The 20,818-nt window shown below is 41.3% G+C and overlaps 1 protein-coding gene across 5 annotated transcripts in view; it reads right to left on the reverse strand.

Moving 5' to 3' along the window:
* The window catches only part of prex2 (phosphatidylinositol-3,4,5-trisphosphate-dependent Rac exchange factor 2), a 91,591-nt gene that overhangs the window by 35,547 nt on the left and 35,226 nt on the right, over positions 1-20,818 (reverse strand). For all 5 annotated transcript variants that reach the window (XR_003273317.1, XM_026179502.1, XM_026179501.1 and 2 more), the window contains 12 exons: positions 17,648-17,723; positions 16,678-16,750; positions 15,273-15,415; positions 14,845-14,937; positions 13,908-14,056; positions 13,726-13,811; positions 10,607-10,743; positions 9,130-9,247; positions 8,261-8,445; positions 6,262-6,423; positions 3,790-4,012; positions 2,787-2,994 (listed from right to left, as the gene is read on the reverse strand). Coding sequence is in view for 4 of the 5 variants with exons in the window: in XM_026179502.1 (XP_026035287.1) it covers positions 2,787-2,994; positions 3,790-4,012; positions 6,262-6,423; positions 8,261-8,445; positions 9,130-9,247; positions 10,607-10,743; positions 13,726-13,811; positions 13,908-14,056; positions 14,845-14,937; positions 15,273-15,415; positions 16,678-16,750; positions 17,648-17,723 (1,653 nt within the window). In the remaining variant the exon portion in view is untranslated. The remainder of the gene's footprint in view (positions 1-2,786; positions 2,995-3,789; positions 4,013-6,261; positions 6,424-8,260; positions 8,446-9,129; positions 9,248-10,606; positions 10,744-13,725; positions 13,812-13,907; positions 14,057-14,844; positions 14,938-15,272; positions 15,416-16,677; positions 16,751-17,647; positions 17,724-20,818) is intronic.

Below are 20,818 nucleotides of genomic sequence, written 5' to 3' on the forward strand. Positions count from 1 at the left end.
CATCCAAATCTAGAAACAAAGCAGCATGATAACAGCAGCTCCTTTGATCATACACATGATCTTACACATGTCCCAGCACTGAAACGTTTTCATTGGTGCATACAGTCTGCACTTTAGCCCACGCAAATGTAGTAAGCTTCCACAGCTGAGTGAGCAGGCCAAACTCAAACCCCAGTCCGTTTGTGTTTGACTTCCGCACAACAGCTTCAGATGTCAGGGATCGGCATCGTATTAATAGGTTCAAACATGTAGCAAGGTGCAGCTGTGTCAACACGCTGCAGCACGGCTGCAGAGATCAGCTCCGCTCTTATTATTACCCTTGGCTTGCATTCTGTTAGACAGCTATCAGAGAAGCAGGAAGAGGCTACGTGGGATATTTTCACAGTTGCACCAACACATGGTGGCATTTAAAGCCATATTCCAATAAATTCTAGGCTAGGGATTTTTTTTTTTTTTATAAATCTCTCCCCACGCAAAACACTGGCACGCGATGTCTGTTTACATTTCAGACTTATTTTAATTTGTGTCTGCTTGCATTTTCCATCGTGTCACACCATTGGCCTCCAAGACGTTTCAGAGGCAGAGGGGAGGGGATTCATCAAAAATAAACAACCTGTCTCTCTGATGGACCCCAAATGCATCCCAGTTTGATGCCTATTTTTATGATTTTCAACACCTCTCCTCACCTCCTCCCCCTCCCTCCCCTGACCCCCTTTCTACCCATTCACAGGCTGACTAGGCCACAAAGATGCCCTCATTAAGGTCCACTCCAGGAGGCACCACAATGCCCCTTGTAAAACTGAGTGACATTCCATCGCCATGGAGAAGCCCTCCAGGCTCTGTGATTGGCTATTGGTTAATAAAGAAGTGAACGCAGTTTGGGGCCTTTGGGGCGAGGGAGCAAAGCAGAATAACAATGACTGGATCAGAGAAGTGGCTTCAAAAGAGAGAGACAGAAAAAAAAAAAGAGAAAAAAGGAGAATGAGAACAGGCCAAAGTACATCACTGCTTATTGCACCAAATCAGAAAGATCTCTTAATCTCCAACAGGAAGCTCTTTAACCCACTTTGACACATTAAACTATTAGACTTCCATCACATTTATTGCATCTGTAAGTGCATCTGCATTACAAAAGCTCCACATCAGGCTGTTCCACAGTAAGAAATTTGCATAATGATTCACTCCATAATGAGATAAATAAGTCAGTGGATCCTATAGCTCTCCACCCACTGCTAGTCATGGTACTTTTTTATAATGTGCAAAGAATAAGGAAAAGATATGAAAACGGGTGGTATGGATTCAGGAAGGGAGGAGGCCCTGATATAATGCACGTCGCCAGGAATGTCCTCACACAGCTGCGAAGCCTTCTCGGTGGCCCTGGAGACAAAGGTTCACAGGTCACCGCCTCAATGGATTCCTCGCTGGCCGGCCAAGAACTTATGTAACGTGGAGTTGTTTGCTTTTCCCAAATTGCTTACGGATATTTCTAATCTGCCACAAATGTACCGTAGACTTCCTCTGATGTTGGGAACGGAAGAGGACTGCGTGTAACATAATGCACAAAATAGTCACCCGAGTTCATTATTACATCCTTCATGTAGTGCTGTCAGAGCTGACCACACCCAGTACAGAAAAGGAAGAGTCACAGTGAGCAAAGAATGTCAGTCTGCAGTATCCATGCTGATGAGTGCAAATACATCAAGAGATAGGAAATGAGATAAATAAAAAGACACAGACAAGCGTAGACAAGGGAGGAAAAGGTGCCTGTAGTATTTGTAGCAGTTAAAGTAGTAGTAATAATGACCTTTGGCCAATTTGTGAACAGGTTAATGAAAACTAATCTGCTAAAGTTCTCAAAGCACCCACAAAAGGTCAAAGAGATTCAGTCACACTGCTGATGCTTGCAGTGCATCCTATTAGTATCACTCGTGGCCAACCTTACAGCTCAGCCTTAACAAGCTCCTTAAGTGCTCGTGTGTATCCGCATGTTTGAACAGATAGCTGATGCTAAAGGTCACTTTTGCTTTGGTGGGTACGTCTTGGACCATTTCAGTGTGCATGGATGCAACTACTTTAATTGCCATCGACAGGAGCATAATGAAATTTGTCCAGACTCACTCATTACGAGCCCTGCCGTGGACTCCGCTCATTATTACCGCAGTTAGGTGACAGCTCCGCTTGCAATGTTTAATGTCATTCTCCGAATGTTGCTGCCTTAGCTGAGAAGACTCCTAATGACTAAATCACCACAATGGCCCTTCTTCATCACACACATTATAACCAGTTAGCTTTCCACCAGTAAATATTACAAATTGCTGCAGCAGCAATCTGTAGATAAAAGTTTCTCTTTAAAGGCCACTGAGGAAAACGAAATCGAGCGTCACACCCTCCTACATGAGACAGTACTTCCTGGTTCACGGGTGGTGTGGCTAAGTTTGACAGGAGGAGTGTTTCCCATTTCCTTTCCATTGCCTCATTGACTCCAAATAATGAGTCCCGTAACAGAAACAAGCATGCCAAAATCCTGATTGGCCACACACTACTTTTCCAGCACAAATTGTGTTTTATAGAGAAAAAAAAAATCCAAATCAACACATTTCCGCCCAAATCTTTGTCACATGCATTGCATTCATAGGTGCTGTATGTTTACTAATGCCCAGCTGTTGCACATTTATTATGCGTGTTACTTTGGCTACAGCATGCTATATGACACAATCTGGTTTCAAAGGTCTGTGATCATTAATGAAACATATTTCATTGAGAGTAGGTATGCACACAAAGCTCACTCATGAATGTGGGCGCCGTGTGTCTCCATCTCCCTGACAGCAGCAGTAAGTTTATAGAGAAGTTTCTGATATGCATCCAGGGTGAGCAGGTCTTCTTCTCTGAGCAGGAAACGAAGGCCGTGGCCCTCGGTCCGCCCCAGGCTATGACCCGATGGTGCTGCCATAGTTGTAATGGTGTGCTGCACATTTACCATGGGGTTCAGCTTACCTGAACATAGAAGCATGATGAAAAAAAACAGTAGAATACAAATAAAAATAAAAGCTGGACATGTGTGTGGTATACCACAAATGATCAATGATATGTGCAAAATGACTTTTTTAAAAATGTTTTCTATTTTCTGATGAAACAAATACCTTGAGCTCTGGTGTGAACTTGCAGCAACTTTTATTTTTTATATATATATACATATATATATATATATATATATATATATATATATACATATATATATATATATATATATATATATATATATATATATATATATATATATATATATATATATATATATTATATATATATATATATATATATATATATATATATACATACATACATACATACATACATACATACATACATACATACATACATACATACATACATACATACATACATACATACATACATACATACATACATACATACATACATACATACATACATACATATATATATATATATATATATATATATAATTAATTTTTTTTTATGTGCATTAAATTGGCCAAGGGTCATTATTACTGTGTGTATGTTTTTAGCTATACATTTGATTATATATTGACTGATTTGTAATGATTAAATAATGTTAAGTGGTGTAGGATCACATAAGTGTAAACTGCAATCTTCTCCTTTTTGAGCTATTATTGAGCAACTTGATGGCTTTATGTACAATGCATTTAGTTGTGTATTGTATTTCTATTTACATGTAACTATAAATACAGACATATCAATCAATATGTAAAATTCCTCCACTGTCCTGGTGGGTTTTGTTATGCTCACCCTGCTCAGCACTGCTGCGGCCTCCTTTCTCCAGCGTATTCTTCCTGTTGTCCAGCTGCACACCAAACGCACTTCCCAAAGAGGTTGTGGTCTTTGGATAGGACACCTCCATCACATTAATGTGACAGTTTGTGGGGCAGAAGTCACTACTATGGAGAGGAGACACCTTGGCCTTTGCCTGCTTAAAGGTGGGCCATGCCCTGTTCTTGAGTACCCGGGAAAACTGGAACAAGAGCAATAAATTATAATAGTTTCAATGATTTTCTTTCAGGATTTTACACAATCACAGCAATTACAGCAGTGAAAGCCACCTTTTGTTACACTGGTAGGCGGTGGGCTACAAAAGGAAGAATATTTGAATTATGCAGCTCATGTGAAACACAACGGTGTATTTATCTAGCTAAATGTGCTGTTTTGTTTTTACATTCTATGCGTGACATCTGGTCCTAGAAGAAAAGAATAAACACCAATTTCTGTATGTTCTCAACATTCAAACTCAAATATTTAAACCGAATGAAAGATCCAAGACGGACTCATAAGATTATCATTATGTGAAGAATTCCAGACCTCAACATCATCATTTATCATGAACGGAGTTAAAACGGTACATAGCAGCTTGTATCATCATGTTGTAATTACGACTCGAAGTAGTCTGGTTCATCTTTTCTGATGGTCACTGTGTCAGCCTAGAGATCACAGAGTCATAAAATCTTGCTTTTTTGTGACATGACAGCCCCCACATTCCTTCCCGACTAACCGTGCATGATATCATCTGTAAGACTGTGTTAGCGGCAAAAGAATGTAAACAGAAAATGGCAAAACGAAAGCCTCGTGTCAGGATGGCTGCCTTGTGTTAATCCATTTCAGTTACACCTAGCTACACCGGTGACATCATTCCTCTTTCGCTTTGCCATGTTTACAGCTGTACGCAGTAGAAAGCAAACTGAACAGCTGGTGGAGTGCTCGGCGTTCATAACGGTCAAGCTCATAGAGGTCAGAACTATTGTAAAAGACCAAAAAAACTAATTCAAACATGCCGGTCTTTCTGTGAGGATGTTGCGATGGTGTCCCATATGCCGTGCTGGTACAAGACAAAAGTTAACAGTGACTGCAACGTCAATATTCATTTTAATTCTACCCCAAACTGACCCTGTTGTGCAAGGAAACCTCTTTTAAGAGTTGCACTTTATTTGTAAAAACACAACACGCAGTGACGTTGTCACCAATACAGCTGATACAGAATATCATGAAGGTATTTTTTTTTTCTTTGCACTTTGCATGAACCCACCCCACCGGGCCTGAATCCTGTCTTGGATATACAACAGATGCTTTAAGCCATCAGATCAGGTATTAGCATCTTAGGCAGATAACACAAGCCTAACGTACACCTGAAAAAAAATCCCTGTAAGCAAACATTTCTCATCTTTTATTTCTTAAAGCTGGAGAGTGAAGCTGTTGTTTCAACTGAACAGATGACTCACATGGACAATGAAGTGACCTTCAGTGACCGAAGAGTCATTTAACACATCCACGCGATCTCCGAATAAGTCAGAAAAATTTATTCCAAGCTCATGTCTCCTTCTAATCATTTTCTGTTCCGTCTTCCTGTCCCACACAAATTTCATTTTTCTCTCTACATACATTTCTTGCTCTTTTTCTCTAGGGGTCTGAGAAGGAATGCTCTGCTGCATGAGGGGATCTTACACAACAAAAAAATGCTGGCTGTGGCTATGCAGAGATATTTATAAGTGACTGGTAATGAATCCAAGGCACAATCGCATGTTGAGTCAGATCCTCTCTCCCTCTCACGCACACTTGCATGTGTTGTTTTGCCTATAGACACATGCTTGCAGATGTGAATGAAAAGTGCTGAAAATGCTTTGGCTCTGTCATTTACCAGCTGTAATTGAAAGCAAAGTGCTATATTGTGGGCACAATCACAAAGTCAGCAATAAGTGTGGAAGTCAGCAAGACACTTTGGCTTAATAAGTCTTGAAGGTCAACGACCACTCGTTACATGTGCCGCTAAGAAGCATTCAGATAGTTGAGCTCTTGGTTGAACTTGTTTGTACTACGGTCCAGTCCATTTACTGACTGATGCACCTTGATACTTTAATGGAAACAAAATCAGCACAGTGAGAAAAATATGCATGTGTACCTTGTCTGTATCTTTTCAGTGTGCTTAAAGTCCTTAACACTAAAGTTTCTTTTCATTTCCAGTAAGTATGTAGTGAAAATCCCTCTACAAGTCCTGTTACACTATATTTATGTTTTATAGCTTTCAGAAAGGATTCCCAGTCTTTCTTTCAGGAGCAAAACTATGTTGTGGATCTATGCAAGCGTGTATCTCCACACCAGCTGCATCCTGTTTCTATTGTTGTAGGTCTTTAGAGAATTGTCCATACTCACACTTCCAAGCTGTACAGTTTAGCATGGCAACAAGAGACTGCTCAAGGCCCTCCAAACAGTTACCTTTCTGTAGTTAGTGATGCGTCGATTAATGTGCTCTGCCCTCTCACTATGCATGGCACTGAGGCGCACCCGCAGCTCCTCTGGGATCAGATCACAGCTGGAAATCAACCTTCCACACATCTGCACCAGCGCATCATCATTACGCGCCAGTACCTCCAGGATCTGATTTCAGAAAGAGTAAACAAAGTCAGGGTTGATTAAATGATATGCAAATGTTTCTTTTTTTAAAAAAAATCCCTTTTGGGGGAACTAATGGGATGTAAATGAATGACCAAGCTCCTTATTCAGTCGAAAACAAGATCAAAATTGGACAGAGGGCAGATTTATTTGCAGCATTTCATCAGGAGTTTAATTCCAATATGAATATTATTGTGATGCATATACTGTTTATATGAAGACTGCAAATCAGAGATTAGATATGAAGACAATAAGACACACAAAACTCTGAGCCTTCTTAATGAGATGCCCAGTGGAGGAGGGTGGGAAGCGAGGGAGGAAATGTAACAGCAGGAAGAGACTGAAGCACAAGACAACCCATGCACCCCGACAGCGTAACCAACATTAAAATTCAACATCACACAGATCTCAGAGGACTGTGTGGAATGCGGGAGCAGATGTTTATAATAATACTAAAATTTTACTTGGGAGAAAAGAGATATTGCATATAGTGAGAGAAGTTATGGCAAGTGTTGTTTTGTGCATGTCATCGGCAGTGTTTAGAAGAGAGCTTTCACACACTTTAGAGGACAAGAACAGTAAATCTAGATCAACTTAAAAACATGTACCCAAATGTGATCTTGTCTAATTTACCATAAACAGGACAGATGTTGTTCATCATGAAATTTGGCAGAAATACGCTTCAAACTGTGTTTCATTTCCCACATCAGCAAGTGTGCATCGGTGTCTGAGTGAGTCTTCCATCCTCTGTGTATCTTAAATCAATAATGATCATTCTGTGAACATCACTGCTGGGATGTAAAAAGCATGCACTTAGCCCAGCTGAGAACTAACACGACTAAAATAAAGCTGTCTCTTTTCACTAGCTTCAAGCTCCACTCCAATCTGCACAGCAGGAAAGCTGTTGGATTTAGTGACAACAAAAACGTTACACTGGAATTTATGGTGGAATTTGTGCATCTTGTCAAATTTGAGAAGAAAAGTCTCGTGTGTTAGTAGACTCCTGCTCAAGAGCCGGCTAAAACACAGACAAGATGTAAAGTCTGTTCACATCTTGTCTGCTGCTATCCCTTACCAAGCAAGGAGCTGCTCTTTGGTAATAAGCACCACTATCCATCATATAAAAGGTAATAAAATGTCTCCCTCTCTTTCACTGTCGTCCCTCTTTTTGTCCACAACCATCCAGGATGAAACTCACAGCTTAACGCAACATCTTTGCTTGATAAATTACGCTCAGGGGGATTTTTACTAGCTGAATAAGACATTCTGCTAGATGTGGATTTGCTAACACAGAGAACTTCAACTACTGGGTTCCCTGTCAGGTGGAGAATACACACCTCATGGGGGCTTTTCTGCATTTTTGCAGAGCACTAAACACCAAACTTTGCCTCCTGCCTTAGTAATAGTGAATCACATGAGGCCTGCAATTAATGAATCCATAGTGTAGAGGTTAACACATTCACCTAACAAGCAAAAGATCTCCAGTTCAGTCTCCAGAGGGGAGAAAAATCTCTCTAGGGTTGCATCAGGAAATGGATTTAAGTAAGGCTAAATCAGACATGCAGGGCTATGTGCTGTGACAACTCCTTGTAAATAAGGAAGGACCTGAAAGTAGCTTTATGAGTCATATTCAGTTAAACAAATACAATACATGAGAGAAAATGCTAATAAATGTAAGGCTGGAAAATTTGATATTGGACAAATATCTACTATAAAAGCTACCAACTAGCCTACCAATTATTTTTGCATTAAGATAAATAAGTAAAACACACACCCCTAATGAGAAAGGAAATGTAATGTATTCATGTAATTGCATTTTTACCTTAGCAGTGAGGCTGAAGAATCCCTTGGGTTCAACCATCTTCTCCAGTACATGGCACTTGGTGCCAGCTGTGCTGTCATACTCGTACACCACTCCGTACTCCAGGTGGACATTGTCTACTGTCAGACTTACATGGTCTGTTTTTCCATCAATGATAGCTATAGTGTTGATTTTGTCCATTACCTCTGAGGTTGGAGACACAAAAACATAAGACATAAAAAAAAATAAAAAAAAAACATAGTATAAACTTTTTATGTTTATGTTGGCGAAGCAACAAGGCGGTATTTATGCCTGAAACTATTATAATGACATGTAATAATGTTCTACAATGCACTGATGCAGTTTTTTCCAGTGTTTTCATCACCACACTTAGAACTGTGGGAGGCCTCTGTTCACCAAATCTGCAGATAATTTCAGAGAAAGACCTTCTGCTCGTGGCTTTCTTCCATTTCCCTCCAAAAAACAAAAAAAACAAACCCCGGAGCAATTCCAAGAGCAGCAAGTTAACCAGCCCTACAGTAAAGCAGTGACCTAATGTAGTTATAAATCCTGACAGAGCTGTTTGCTATGAAGGGAATAGCTTTCCTGTTTTACTCTCTCATTGGGATGCATAAATTGCAGGGGCAAATTAACACTTGATGAGCCAGAGGGGGCAGCTGTTCTCACACTAACACATTCCAGATGAGCATGTTTGGAGCTATGTTTTACTTGTTAACTGAAGGAGGTAATGGGATTGTGTTCCTGTGAACAACCCTGCATTACATCCACAGACACTTTGAGAAAAGGAAAAAAAAAAAAAGAAACACTTTGCCAAAATGACATATTCCCATGTAGCTTGTGAATGAGCATGTGTGTGCGTGTGTCGTCACCTTCGACTTTACACTCAAAGCCATCTCCATTCTTCTCAGGGATGGGTTTCTGGTTAGTTTTCTGGTTGTCCTCCTGGGCGTTCTCACTGCTGTTGTAGACCCACTTGATAGTATCTTGCTAAATACATTAAAGAAAAAATAATTAAAGATGGATTTCATTTGAACTTTTTATAACATTATTTTTGTATCATATTAGTGAAGAAAATGCTAAAATGAAATTTTCCCCCCAATTTACACTTTAAATTGACTAACTGTAGTCTGTGTCTTTTAATTTACAATTAATTTAACTGGAGAAATTATAGGCCCATATGTACACAACTGTCCACATGAATCAATCTACTGCAGCATCACTCTTATCCCTCCAACCCTGGTGTTTAACAGGTGGCATTTCTATTACTCTGTTGATTGTGTGCATGTGTACACAAGCTGAGGCTGGAGGTTTGTTGCAGCCCGTTTAGCGGATTCTGCCTAGATATGGTGTGCAGTGTCACAGTTGGGTTGGCAGAGCATACAGTGAAAAGTCTTCACAAACATATGGAAACATGGCTCTCGGTGAGACCGCAAAAGCAAACCCATGCCAAACTCATCAACCCACTCTAGCATGCCCTGTGTGTATTTGAGTGTGTGTGTCCTTTCTCTACACCCAAGCCCACAGAGGGTTTTCTGCCAAGGCTACATGCTGCGCCGTCCCATTGGTCTGTGGTTTTCTAGTGTACAACCGCACACGCAGGCACGCATATACAAACACACACAAAGACGCAAAGAGCGAGAACGAGAGGGTGGTTCCTCCGGGTCCACACTTGATGGAAACCAGATCTCCAGGAGTTTTGGAACACTCTAGTGCACCATTAAGCCTGAGGTCCACACGAGGCTCAATTATAATGACACACTACACTAACTCACACCATACACACACCCTGGGGTTTCTATTTTTCACCGTTTCCCACCTTCGACAGGTGGACCGAGCTCTCCTCCTACTCTTGTCTGCTGTTTAGCCTACCCCACACTATCCCCCTCTTTCCTTCGATCAGTCTTACTCCAAGACTCTCACCCACTCTGACCCCCAGCCAGCCTCGGGATCCTTTCCCACCTCTATCTGCAGCCTGCCAGTCTCCCACAACAAGCCCACCACTGTGAGCCAGGGGTCAGTGCTAAAGAAGCCAAAACTACTATTATTTTTGCGTAATGACCCAAATGAAGGAAAGGCAGAGAGAACCAGGGTAAATAGTTTCCCTTATTTTCTGCTCTTTTGCACTTCTACTAACAAATTTGCAGAAACGAATTCTATTTTTCCAGCAAGACAATCATTTATTCATTTTTTTCTCTGCTCCACAGTGACACATAATAAAAATTAAATACTTTTTCATTACCGCTGGATGACATCCCACCCCCCCCCCCCTTGACAAATCCTTGTGTCTGGTTAGATTTACTCTGCAGTTTATCCCTTTTTGCTTTTCCTTTCTTCCTCCCGTCTCACCTGCGTGGGTCGCCGATACTTCCTGCACGCTGTGACATGAGCGATGACGCTGGCATGGCTCTCCTTGCTCACATTGATACCGTTCACCTTTATAATGCACTGGCCTGGGTGGAGACCGGCAGTTGCTGCCACTGTGCCTGGCGTGAGACAGACAGAGATGCAAGGGGAAGGAGGGGTGAAAAGAGTAAGAGCTACCGCACGTTATCTTGCAGGTGCATGCTGAAACCGGATGAAAAAAACATGAGCCCATCCTAAAAGAAAATAATTGTCACTTTTTCCACATCCTGTATGCAAAATTAGATTGAACAACATTCTTTTTTTTTGCTTTGTATTTACAAGACTGTTTCCTGTTTTTGGCAGCTCAGGAGGAGTGTGAGAGGGAGAGTGTGGTGCAGGGAGGAGGGAAGTTGTTTATCTGGGGTAGACGAAGGCCTCTGAGGGATGTGATTCAGACCATAGGAGAACTTCAAGGTTTACAGCTATCAGAAGGAAGTGTATGGCAGACTAAATATTCCTCCCATTTGTTTTCTCAGCTCCTTAAAAATACATCATGAAAACCTCACGCTGCAATGTAAGGAATCTGTAATCACTTGGCCGAAGATTGCAGGGACGGACATATCCAGTGTACTTTCCTTTCCGCATCAACTGAACTTATAATATATCAACAATAGACAAGGATATTCTAGTTATTAATAGAGTAGAAGAGAAGAGTCTACATATTACATTAAAAACACACTTAGCAAAGTCCAGTATGAATGAGTATTGTTCAAAACATTTTTATATTTTCTTTATGCTTTCTACAAGGGCTTCAACATCTTCTAAGTGGCCTTTTTGCCCAATCCCCCCACAGGCCTTGGGATTCTCTAAAAGGATAAGCATGTATTGCTAATGAACGATAAAATATAATAATCAATAACTCTCTAAGCACCCAGTCTCAGGTGAGTTGCTCCTTTAGAAAGGTCACCCCAACAGTATTAACATACTAGTGTTTAGCAGGTTTATTGCTTGCTATGTTAATTGCGTTTACAACAGCATACTTTAGTACTATTACACTATTTAGAGTGCATAAGTGTGTTTACACTGATAAGCACAACTAAATGAAGGGCAGCTCAAGTACCCAGATGGTGTACTCATAATGGTCAAAAGTTGAAACTTCAGTTGAATCCTCAGTAGTTAGCATTTTGGCTATAGCACCAAACAATTTTTAGACAACTCAAGGAGGATTCAGCTAGTTAACTAGCTGAAAGATGGCTTTCTGGCCATGTGGAGTCGTGCTATGGCACTCCATAAGGCTAGTGCCTTCTACTTACACTACATTCAAGACCTTTCTACGTGTTTAAGACATTTTAAGGTGAAAAATGTCTATATCATAAGGAAAAAACAACCAACACAATAACACACATCCATCTAGACTTCTGATTTTCTGCAAGTGTGGTCAAAAATTACGTGAAGTCATCACGGGCATGAATATAATGATAAGTCTGGCGTTTTATTGATTTCTTTGAACTGTTATTTTTCCACAGTGGAATAATTGTACAGCATACATCTTTACTGACTTTAAAAATACAAGACGTTTGAATTTATTTTGGATTTTCTCTAATCCCCACGGGGTCAAAATTATACATACGGGCTCAAATACACACATGAACCCTCACCAACTATGATGAGAAGGGACAATCAACAAGCTTCTTGTCATCTGTTCTCATGGTGACATATCTCTGGCCTGATATTTGACCACTCTTAACAGAATCGGTAGACTTAATTTAAATTAGTTGCCTTCCTGACATGGAGCAAGCTTCCCACATACTTTACAGTTTGGGACTTTGGGAAGATCATTCCTGAAGCATAATGTTAGCATGCTTTATCTGTTCTAAAACCAGTTTTGATATGTGTTTGGGATCATCGTCCTGGAACACTCACCTCTGTCCAGGTTTCAACCATCTAGCTGTCTGATTTGAGGTGAAGCTGAAGAATTTAGATGCAATCCTCCTACCATCCACTTTTTGCAACCTACCAGTACCACTGAGAGTAAAACAGCTCCACAGCATGGCGCTACCACCACCATACTTGACAGCTGACATTATGTTCTTAGGTTTGAAAGCCTAACCTTTAACCCTTTAAACAAATTAGATTAGAGAAAATCCGAAAATCCTAAATAAATTCAAACTTGTAAAACAAAAATTGACTGCACATCACAGCAGTGATGTATACTGCAGACAAAAGTTTAAAGAAATCAAACCCCCAAACAAACCATGGCATTTGTGCCTATGATGAGTGTATGTAAACTGCTGACCACAGCTGTAAAAATATAGATGCCTGGTTCGCATTAAACACTTATTTTACAAAAATGTGCAACACCGGTGTCAAGCAACAGTGCCAATACGCTGAATTGCTGTGTGAAATTAATTTCACGACAGAGATTTTTGTGCAACTGCTCTTTTTCTGTGCCTCAGTTTCTTCATCTCTAATTGGTCTTACCAGCTCCTGTTGACCTCAGACACCAGGGAACAGAAGCTATTATGACAATCCAAGGAATGAGACACCTCCTATATATATTGAGCTTTGTCCCCGGGGATCGCAGCATCCACTTAAACACACACCAGGTTCTCAAGCAACCACATCATCAAGTCAACACATGCAGGCGCACACATGCACGCTGACACGAAAGCACATACTCTGCAATCTGACTTAGATTGCTTAAGGCGGGGAAAAATAAAAGATTCAATTCCCTTGAGATGGAGACGAATTGTTTTTTGATTGGACCCTACCTCATGCCAGCCCTGATAGCAGTGTAACTAAATATGCTGCATTAGGTAAGAAGCCTGATGAATTTAGAGCAAAAAATGCAGAGTGCTTTCCTATCAAACTGATCGGTGAAGGAGAATTGCTGAACAAAGCCTTTCCTATCAAACTTTCCTATCCTAATCGAACTGCTAAGAAAAATGCGAGTAGGTGCATGGAAATCATTGCGATCATGTCACACCGCAGCCAAGTCACGCACACCCCCAAAGCTGGTGTAGCAGCTGCTCGCCAGCTGTGCCACAATAACAAAGAGGTGATGGAAAGACTTTTGCTGATGAGGCCAGACAGCTCAAGTGGTGGAAACTGCAATCTCTTACCTCTCCCAACAGCATGGACCACAGAAGGACCGAATCCACGGATCTGGAATCCCAAGCCATCGGCCGAGTCTGGAATCTTAATCGTCCTGGAAATGAAAGGAAAGAGTAAATTACCGAGCTGGGATATGCACACAATAAGATGAAACTGACATTGCGTGTGCGTGCAAAGATCTGACACTTACTCTCTAGGCTTGGTGCTGACCAGCACTCGGAGGGGTCCTTTGCTGTTAAAACATTGCTTGAGGAGAGCTTCAACTTCAGAGAAAGGCCTGAGGAACACCAGGTCTCCATTTATAGCAAACAACTTCTTCCCCACTTCCAGACCAGCCATCTTGAAAGAGAATATGAAGAGCAAGAGAAATAAATATAAATTATAGAAAAGGATTAAGTCACACATTCGGTCTTAATGTGACGCAGAATCACAGTGGACTGTTTGAATCACAATGAAAAGCACGCACACTCCCAGCATTAGGAGACAACACTGGGTAACTTGTGTCTGTCAGCACACAGCTGGATCCTGTTGAGGATTTAATTTTTTTTAAGACATCACACAAAACGCTATTCTCAATGCAAGCCAGACGTTCAAGGCTCCTTCAGTGCTACTTTAGGACTGGAGGGAATTATAGATCATGCGCTCAAACTGATCACATTTGCCTTCGAACCCTCTTCTCTCATTTTCAAATAGCAGATCAAAGCTAAAAAAAATCTGCCCCATATTTGTATGAAAGCACTAAAGGTAGCATTAGTGCCACATCACAATAAAGCAGGTTTAGAGGAAGGGCAAAGAGTCACGAGGTTCTATTTTTCGTGACTAATGACTGAATCACATTTTAATAACAAAAGACTTCTACTGGCTGGCACATCTGCAAAACAGCTCTGCCTTTACTTTCATCTTTGAAAATAAAATCAAAGCAATCACATTAGCAGTGCTCCTTCCTATTCTCTATAACCTATGATCTGCTAAATGAGGAGCAACTCGAGGAGAGCTTTATGCCTGGAATGCATTTTTTTTTTTTTTTGCATAAACATTACTAACACGTTGCAAAAAGGCTTCAAAGAAGTACAGAAGAAACTTCACGATTGTGCTTTTGTGCATCTCTGTGTGTGAGACCGTGTCACCTCAGCTGGGGAGCCCTTCTCAACAAATTTGATTATGGGGACTCGATTCCTCTCTTCCAGGGTAAAGCCATAGCCTCCATCACTGGGCCTTATCTGGAAAACAACATGTCTCGCATCAGCAAAATCCCAAGCGAGCAGACCAAGCACAAACACGGACACAGCAGAAGAAGATACTATTAAAGACCGATAGCACACACATTTCTGTCTGCTCGCTTGCTGCAAAAAACAAAAAAAACAAACAAGGTTTGCTTACCAAGGTATAAAATGGACTTTTGTAGCGTTATTACTTTTACTTCTCACAGCTGTGTGCTGCATAATGATTTACAGCGTTTCCACTTTGCTCCAAGTTGTGAATAAATCCCAGCAAGCCACAGCATATCAGTCGGAGTGAGCGATAATCGATCAATAATCCACCAAGGAGCACTCACCAGGAGAGACTTGGAGATGACATTTTCAAGTATTTTCAGGTCATGCTTCATAGGTTTGTATTTTGTGTTGGAACCCTCCATCTCCTCATCAGCGAAGAAGCGGAACAGTAGGGGCTCGTCCTTGAATTCACTCTTCTCCAGCACTGAGGGAGTGACAACAAAGTCACATATGAAAAGTGTGACTGGAAAGTTCAACAGTCCACAGATTTAGCTACAAATGCCAAGTACAGTTTAATGTGATAGCTAAATGTGAATGTGTTAAAGCTTGTTATCTGACTCCTACCTATATCTGAAAGTAATAGGAGATCCTAATTTTAATTGTTTTTTAATGTATGCGAGTGTCGGAAAAAATTGTTACTTGAAAGGTGGATTTAAAATGTTGGACCCAGACAACTTCTGAGGGAGTAACCTCACTGTGTGGTGCTGTGCAGAAGCAGAACATGTTAAATTTAGCAAAAAACTCTTTTTGCATTACGCTAAGAAGTTTAAACCCATCTAAGTGTGACCGCAGTAGTATTTGCACGCCAAATGCACAAATAGACACTTTGGGAAACAATGAGACCCCACTTTTATGGCAAAAGGAAAAAAAAATCTTTTGAACAAACCAGGTCTCAGGGGCAACATAACATATCCACTATGACTTTCAATTTTAAACCAAAAAATAGCCCTGAGGGGAAAGAACAGAGCTTCCTTCTAACATTTCCTCACTTCATTCCTCTCAAGATCAGATATAGCTACATCGTGAGGGCAAATAACTTACAGGCACGAAATGAAATTATGAAATTACCCTGTAGGCAGTGGAAGTGACAGGAAGTTTGATGGCTGGGGTTGTTATGTTCTGGAGATGTGCTGGTAATTTGTAGTGTGAGGCTTGAACTGCGGGTAGTTTGAAGCAGTTGCATCATGGGGGTACGAGGTGACATGCTGTGATTCATACTGTAGTGTGCATGATGTGGACTTTGGCACAGGGGAGGTGCGCAGTTAAAAACAAATCCGACTCTCATAAGCAAACTGTAACCATGGCCACTGTCTGTTTTGCACTTACAGATAAACAGTTTTCATGTATTTACCCATAGCACTTAGTTACTTAAGACATATACAGTGCATACAGTATATGGGAACATGCATACATGGAATTAATGATGGTATGCAAGCATCACACACGCACTTATATTCACTGGTTTGGAAAATAGTTCTATTCCTGTAGCATGTCAGAGGGATATTAAGTAGAAATGGAAAAAGAACAAGTGTGGTTATGTTCTAAAACAGGACGCTAAATGCCAGACGCCCTCTGCGTGGTTTCACCAAAGCATTCATCTCTCATTTACTCAGTGATGGAGAGGATTCCAAAGTTCTGCAGGATTTTTTCCCCTTTTATTTTAATCAGGAGTGGAAAGTGCCGTACCGTGATGCATGAAGCCATTGTTGCAGAGCTCCACCCCCAAGATCACCGCTTCCTCCCTCGTTCTGCAGTCCCCCTGCACCAGAAGAGTGGACACGCGGGAGAAATAAGACAGATGTAAGCGTGAAGAGTGGGTATAGTGAATAAGTCAGAAGATAAAAAAAAGAAGCAAAGGAGGATGAGAGAAAACAGAACAAAGGACATTGTGTGTTTAGAGTGCAGTCAAAATGTCACATTCACACCCCTCCTTTGTTCTTGCGTCCAAAAGCCCTCAAGGCCAGCAGAGCCTCTGCACACTCGATCTTAAACAGAGCCAAAATCATGTCTAGACAGTATAGTGTGACAGCTATTGAAGTCCCACTGAAGAAGCGAGAGCCACTCCACTGCACCGACTCAAACACATGCATATGGAATACCGCAATCACACACATGCACATTTACGCAGACACAAGCATGTAATGACTGCCAGTGATTCTGTGGTTGCTGGTCGCCATATATGTTTCATCCCTTTGTTGTCGTCCCGAACAGGACTATCAATCTGTCAACCTCAGAACTTCCTGTCATAGTCAATAAAGCTTTGCTATCCAATCAATTCTGCTTTTCTTTTTTCGTTTCCTCTCGGCTCCTTTGAGAGCTTCAAGTCTGATGGTGTCTTTTTTTCTGCTGCACATCTGAAGTGACTGACGTGTAACAACAGCAGACGCTCCCAGAATTATTTTTTTTAAACTTCTATGCTTGAAAGGGGAAGAGGTGGGACATGTGTTTTCAACATGGCCAGAAACTAATGGAAAGGTGTCTTCTTAAAAAAAACACACAAGAAACTATATGAAAGTATCTGAATTTAAAGAAAAAAAAAAAATAGTGTTCAGAATAATAATCTAACTTCATCAAATTCTTTGCACAAGCAAAATAGACAAATTCAACAACTTGTATTCTTATTAAATAACATTTGTGAAGCAGCGAAAGAGCTTACCTGTGCTATAAGCCAATCTATGAGCTTGTTAGCCATGACCACTGATTTGTAGGTCCGTAAATGATAGTCCTTGTCCCTGGATGGGCACAAAAGCAGAAGATATCAATCGAGGGATCTGGAAAAGAAAGTTCTTGGTATTTTAAATTTTACTATTTGCTTTAAATGTGAAAAAAAAATGTAGGCAAAGAATATGTAGAGAAATAATTGCTTGGTCTATTTAAACACAATGCCCAAAAGGAGGGATAATAATTCCCAGTGTCAGCGAGATGTGGCCTCGTTTCAAGTACTGGCTGGTGTTTGGCCTTGGGGTGCTCCATGTCAGTATGGGGTTGCTTTTCTCAGTGTTACCCACACAGCCGCACTTTGCCAGACCCCGAGAATGCTGTTTGAAATGGAGCCGTGACTTTCCCATGAACACAGGGGCCTCCCCGGGGACACGCAGGGGCTGAGCTGCAGGGCCGGGAAAGTCCAGAACCACCGTGACTTACACCACTCCACCGCTTCCAGCACATGCAAACGCTTACACACGCGGACACAAAACTAAACATACACAGGCCTTTCTAGCACACACAGTTCAGACAAGTCAAACAAGACTTGTGGGCCAAGTTAAAGTCTGATTTCAGACTCCTGGTACTCTTCAGAAAGTGAATTGTTAGAGGCCAAGCGCGGCCATGTTTGATCCATTCTGAAACTTTCTGTTACATAACTGTGCCTGACAGCCTGCGCTAGTCTTGGATGAGGACGGTACAGCTGGAAGCCATGTCGCACCATGCATAAACCACTCTGACAGAGGAACCAAGAGCCACCCTGCATTTCCCCCAAAATGGGATACTAGAGCCAGTGAGAGTTGGGCTTCAGCGGCTGGTGCAAAGTGAGGCTGTCAGAGTGAAAAATGGGGGTAAACAACGGCCCATTGGGCAGCCATATGTCGAGGATAAGGAAACAGCAGTTTGAGGAGTAACAGAGGGAAAGGTCAGAGAGGTGGTTTTTAACTTGCTGTCCAATGACAAAGTTTGTCTTGACATTTTGTGAGCAAACGGATGCAACTGTCGTACTTTCTAAGTACTCCTTAGAATAAATTACACGGAGGATGCTGAAAGTTCAAGCTTTAATCCACTGCTCAGGAGTGAGAAATTAATCAAGCAGTTTTCCATACTGTTTGTTATTCTGAAAATCCTACCCATGCATCAGTAAATATTGAGCTTCTGGAGGACTCCTCAGCATAATGAGGAAAACTTGTCAACATTTCAAATGCTGAGGTAAAAATGACAGTTTTTTCCCCCCATTGTATGTAAAGAATATTTATGAGTGGCCTTGGCTCTAGTGTCCCTGTGTACATGATGAAAAATTGTTCTTATTATCTATTTCAACATATAACTGTGTACAACAGCTTAAGTGGGCATTTGCTCCTTTGCAGCGAGATCCCCTGGAGTGGCTGGTTTCACTGATTTCTTGTAATGAAAGCAGAGGCTTAAGGGGGGCAAAGAAGCTGCAGAGGGTTATGGGGTCTGCATAGTATATACCCCCATCTTTGCCTAATCGCTCTTACTCTGCCAGGAAATTCCACCTAATTAGGCAGGGGCTGGTTGCTCCAATTAAACTCTGGCATTCCCAGGCCCTGTGATGCATTGTACTGGCTTCCCAGGGAGAATGCGCTGCGCAGATATGTGAGCTAACAACGCACACAACTCAAGTTCACCAACAGGAGTTTTTACGTCAAGAGTTTTGGCCTCAACACAAAAACACCAGTGGACTGAATGCTGACAATCCAAACATACACACACAAATTCACCCTTTGGGGTTTTTAGCAGTTAGAGCAAACAAAAAAGTCTCTATGCTAGGACAGATGAAGGATCAGCGTGCCCCCGCTAGCCATGGCACAGTTTTATAGTTGTGAAATTCAAGCTTTTATTCGGGTTATTTGAAATCAGTATAAACAGCCAACTCTGATGTTGTGTTTCGCCATACGACACATTAGCAGGTGGCAATAGAATTAAAGTCAGATTATAAGAAGTAAAAACCAAAGCAGGCCAGCAGATTCAGCTCAGTTCAATCCAATTTTATTTATACTGCGCCAATCACAACAACAGTCGCCACTCTAAGGTAGAGAGTCTACATTAGTAGACAAAATTCCAACAATCTTCTATGAGTATGGATTATGTGACAGCAGGAAGGAAAAACTCCCTTTTAACAGGAAGAAACTTCCAGCAGAAGTGGGCTCAGGGAGGGGCAGCCATGTGCTGCAACTAGTTAGGGGGTGAGCACAGGAGGGCAGGACAAAATCCAAACTACGGAAGCAAGGAAGCAAAGAAGGAAATGGATGGAAAGAAGTCCTCATTATATCATGGGAAGTCCCTTGGCAGCCTAAGCCAATGGCAGCATAACTAAGTGATTGCTCAGGGTCACCTGACCCAGCCCTAAATACAAGCTTTATCAAAAAAGACATTTTTAAATCTAATATTAAAAACAGAGTGGGTGTCTGTCCTGAGTCCAAACGTGGAGCTGGTTCCAAAAAAGAAATCCTGAGAGTAGCTGAAGTCTTTGCCTCCCTCTCTGCTTTTGGAAAAACCAAGGAATCTGCAGTCTGAGAGTGCACTGTGAGGTCTCTAAGATATAACGAGGCCTGATTTTTAAAGAACTTGTATACTCCAATAAACATTTAGGCACTCTAGGTAAAGCTTTAAAAACAAAAAGCACTTGCCTAAGTGACAATTTCTACATAGCCTACGCTGGATGAGTCCACTTTGGGGAGTTTCCAGTATTTTCCCTTATTGTAAGATACTGAGAGAAGTCACATTAGTTTCATTACTCATTCTATCCAGCCAGCATGCTTATTTTCCAAGTTTAATTACTGTTTTGCATCATGCTGTATGTCATTTTAAATCAGGAATGGCTCTGCGTGCCTTTCAAAAAACAAGATCAATATGATGTCAGTCACTCTAAATGAAATGTGTTAAGAGCTGTTTTTGAGACAAAAAAAAAAAAATGAGGCACTGTTGAGCTGTGACTGGGCCACGTGATGCTGCAAGGTACAGAGACTCATCCGAGGGAAACTGTAGTCTTGAATTTAGTTGATTTTGGATCAACTGGAGGCTTTTCAGGGAGTTTTTAGGACATCCTGGAATTAATAAGCCTAGAAGTAATAAATGCATGAACTAGATTTCCAGCATC

This window comes from Astatotilapia calliptera, chromosome 9 (genome assembly GCF_900246225.1).
Source record: "Astatotilapia calliptera chromosome 9, fAstCal1.2, whole genome shotgun sequence".
NCBI lineage: Eukaryota > Metazoa > Chordata > Actinopteri > Cichliformes > Cichlidae > Astatotilapia > Astatotilapia calliptera.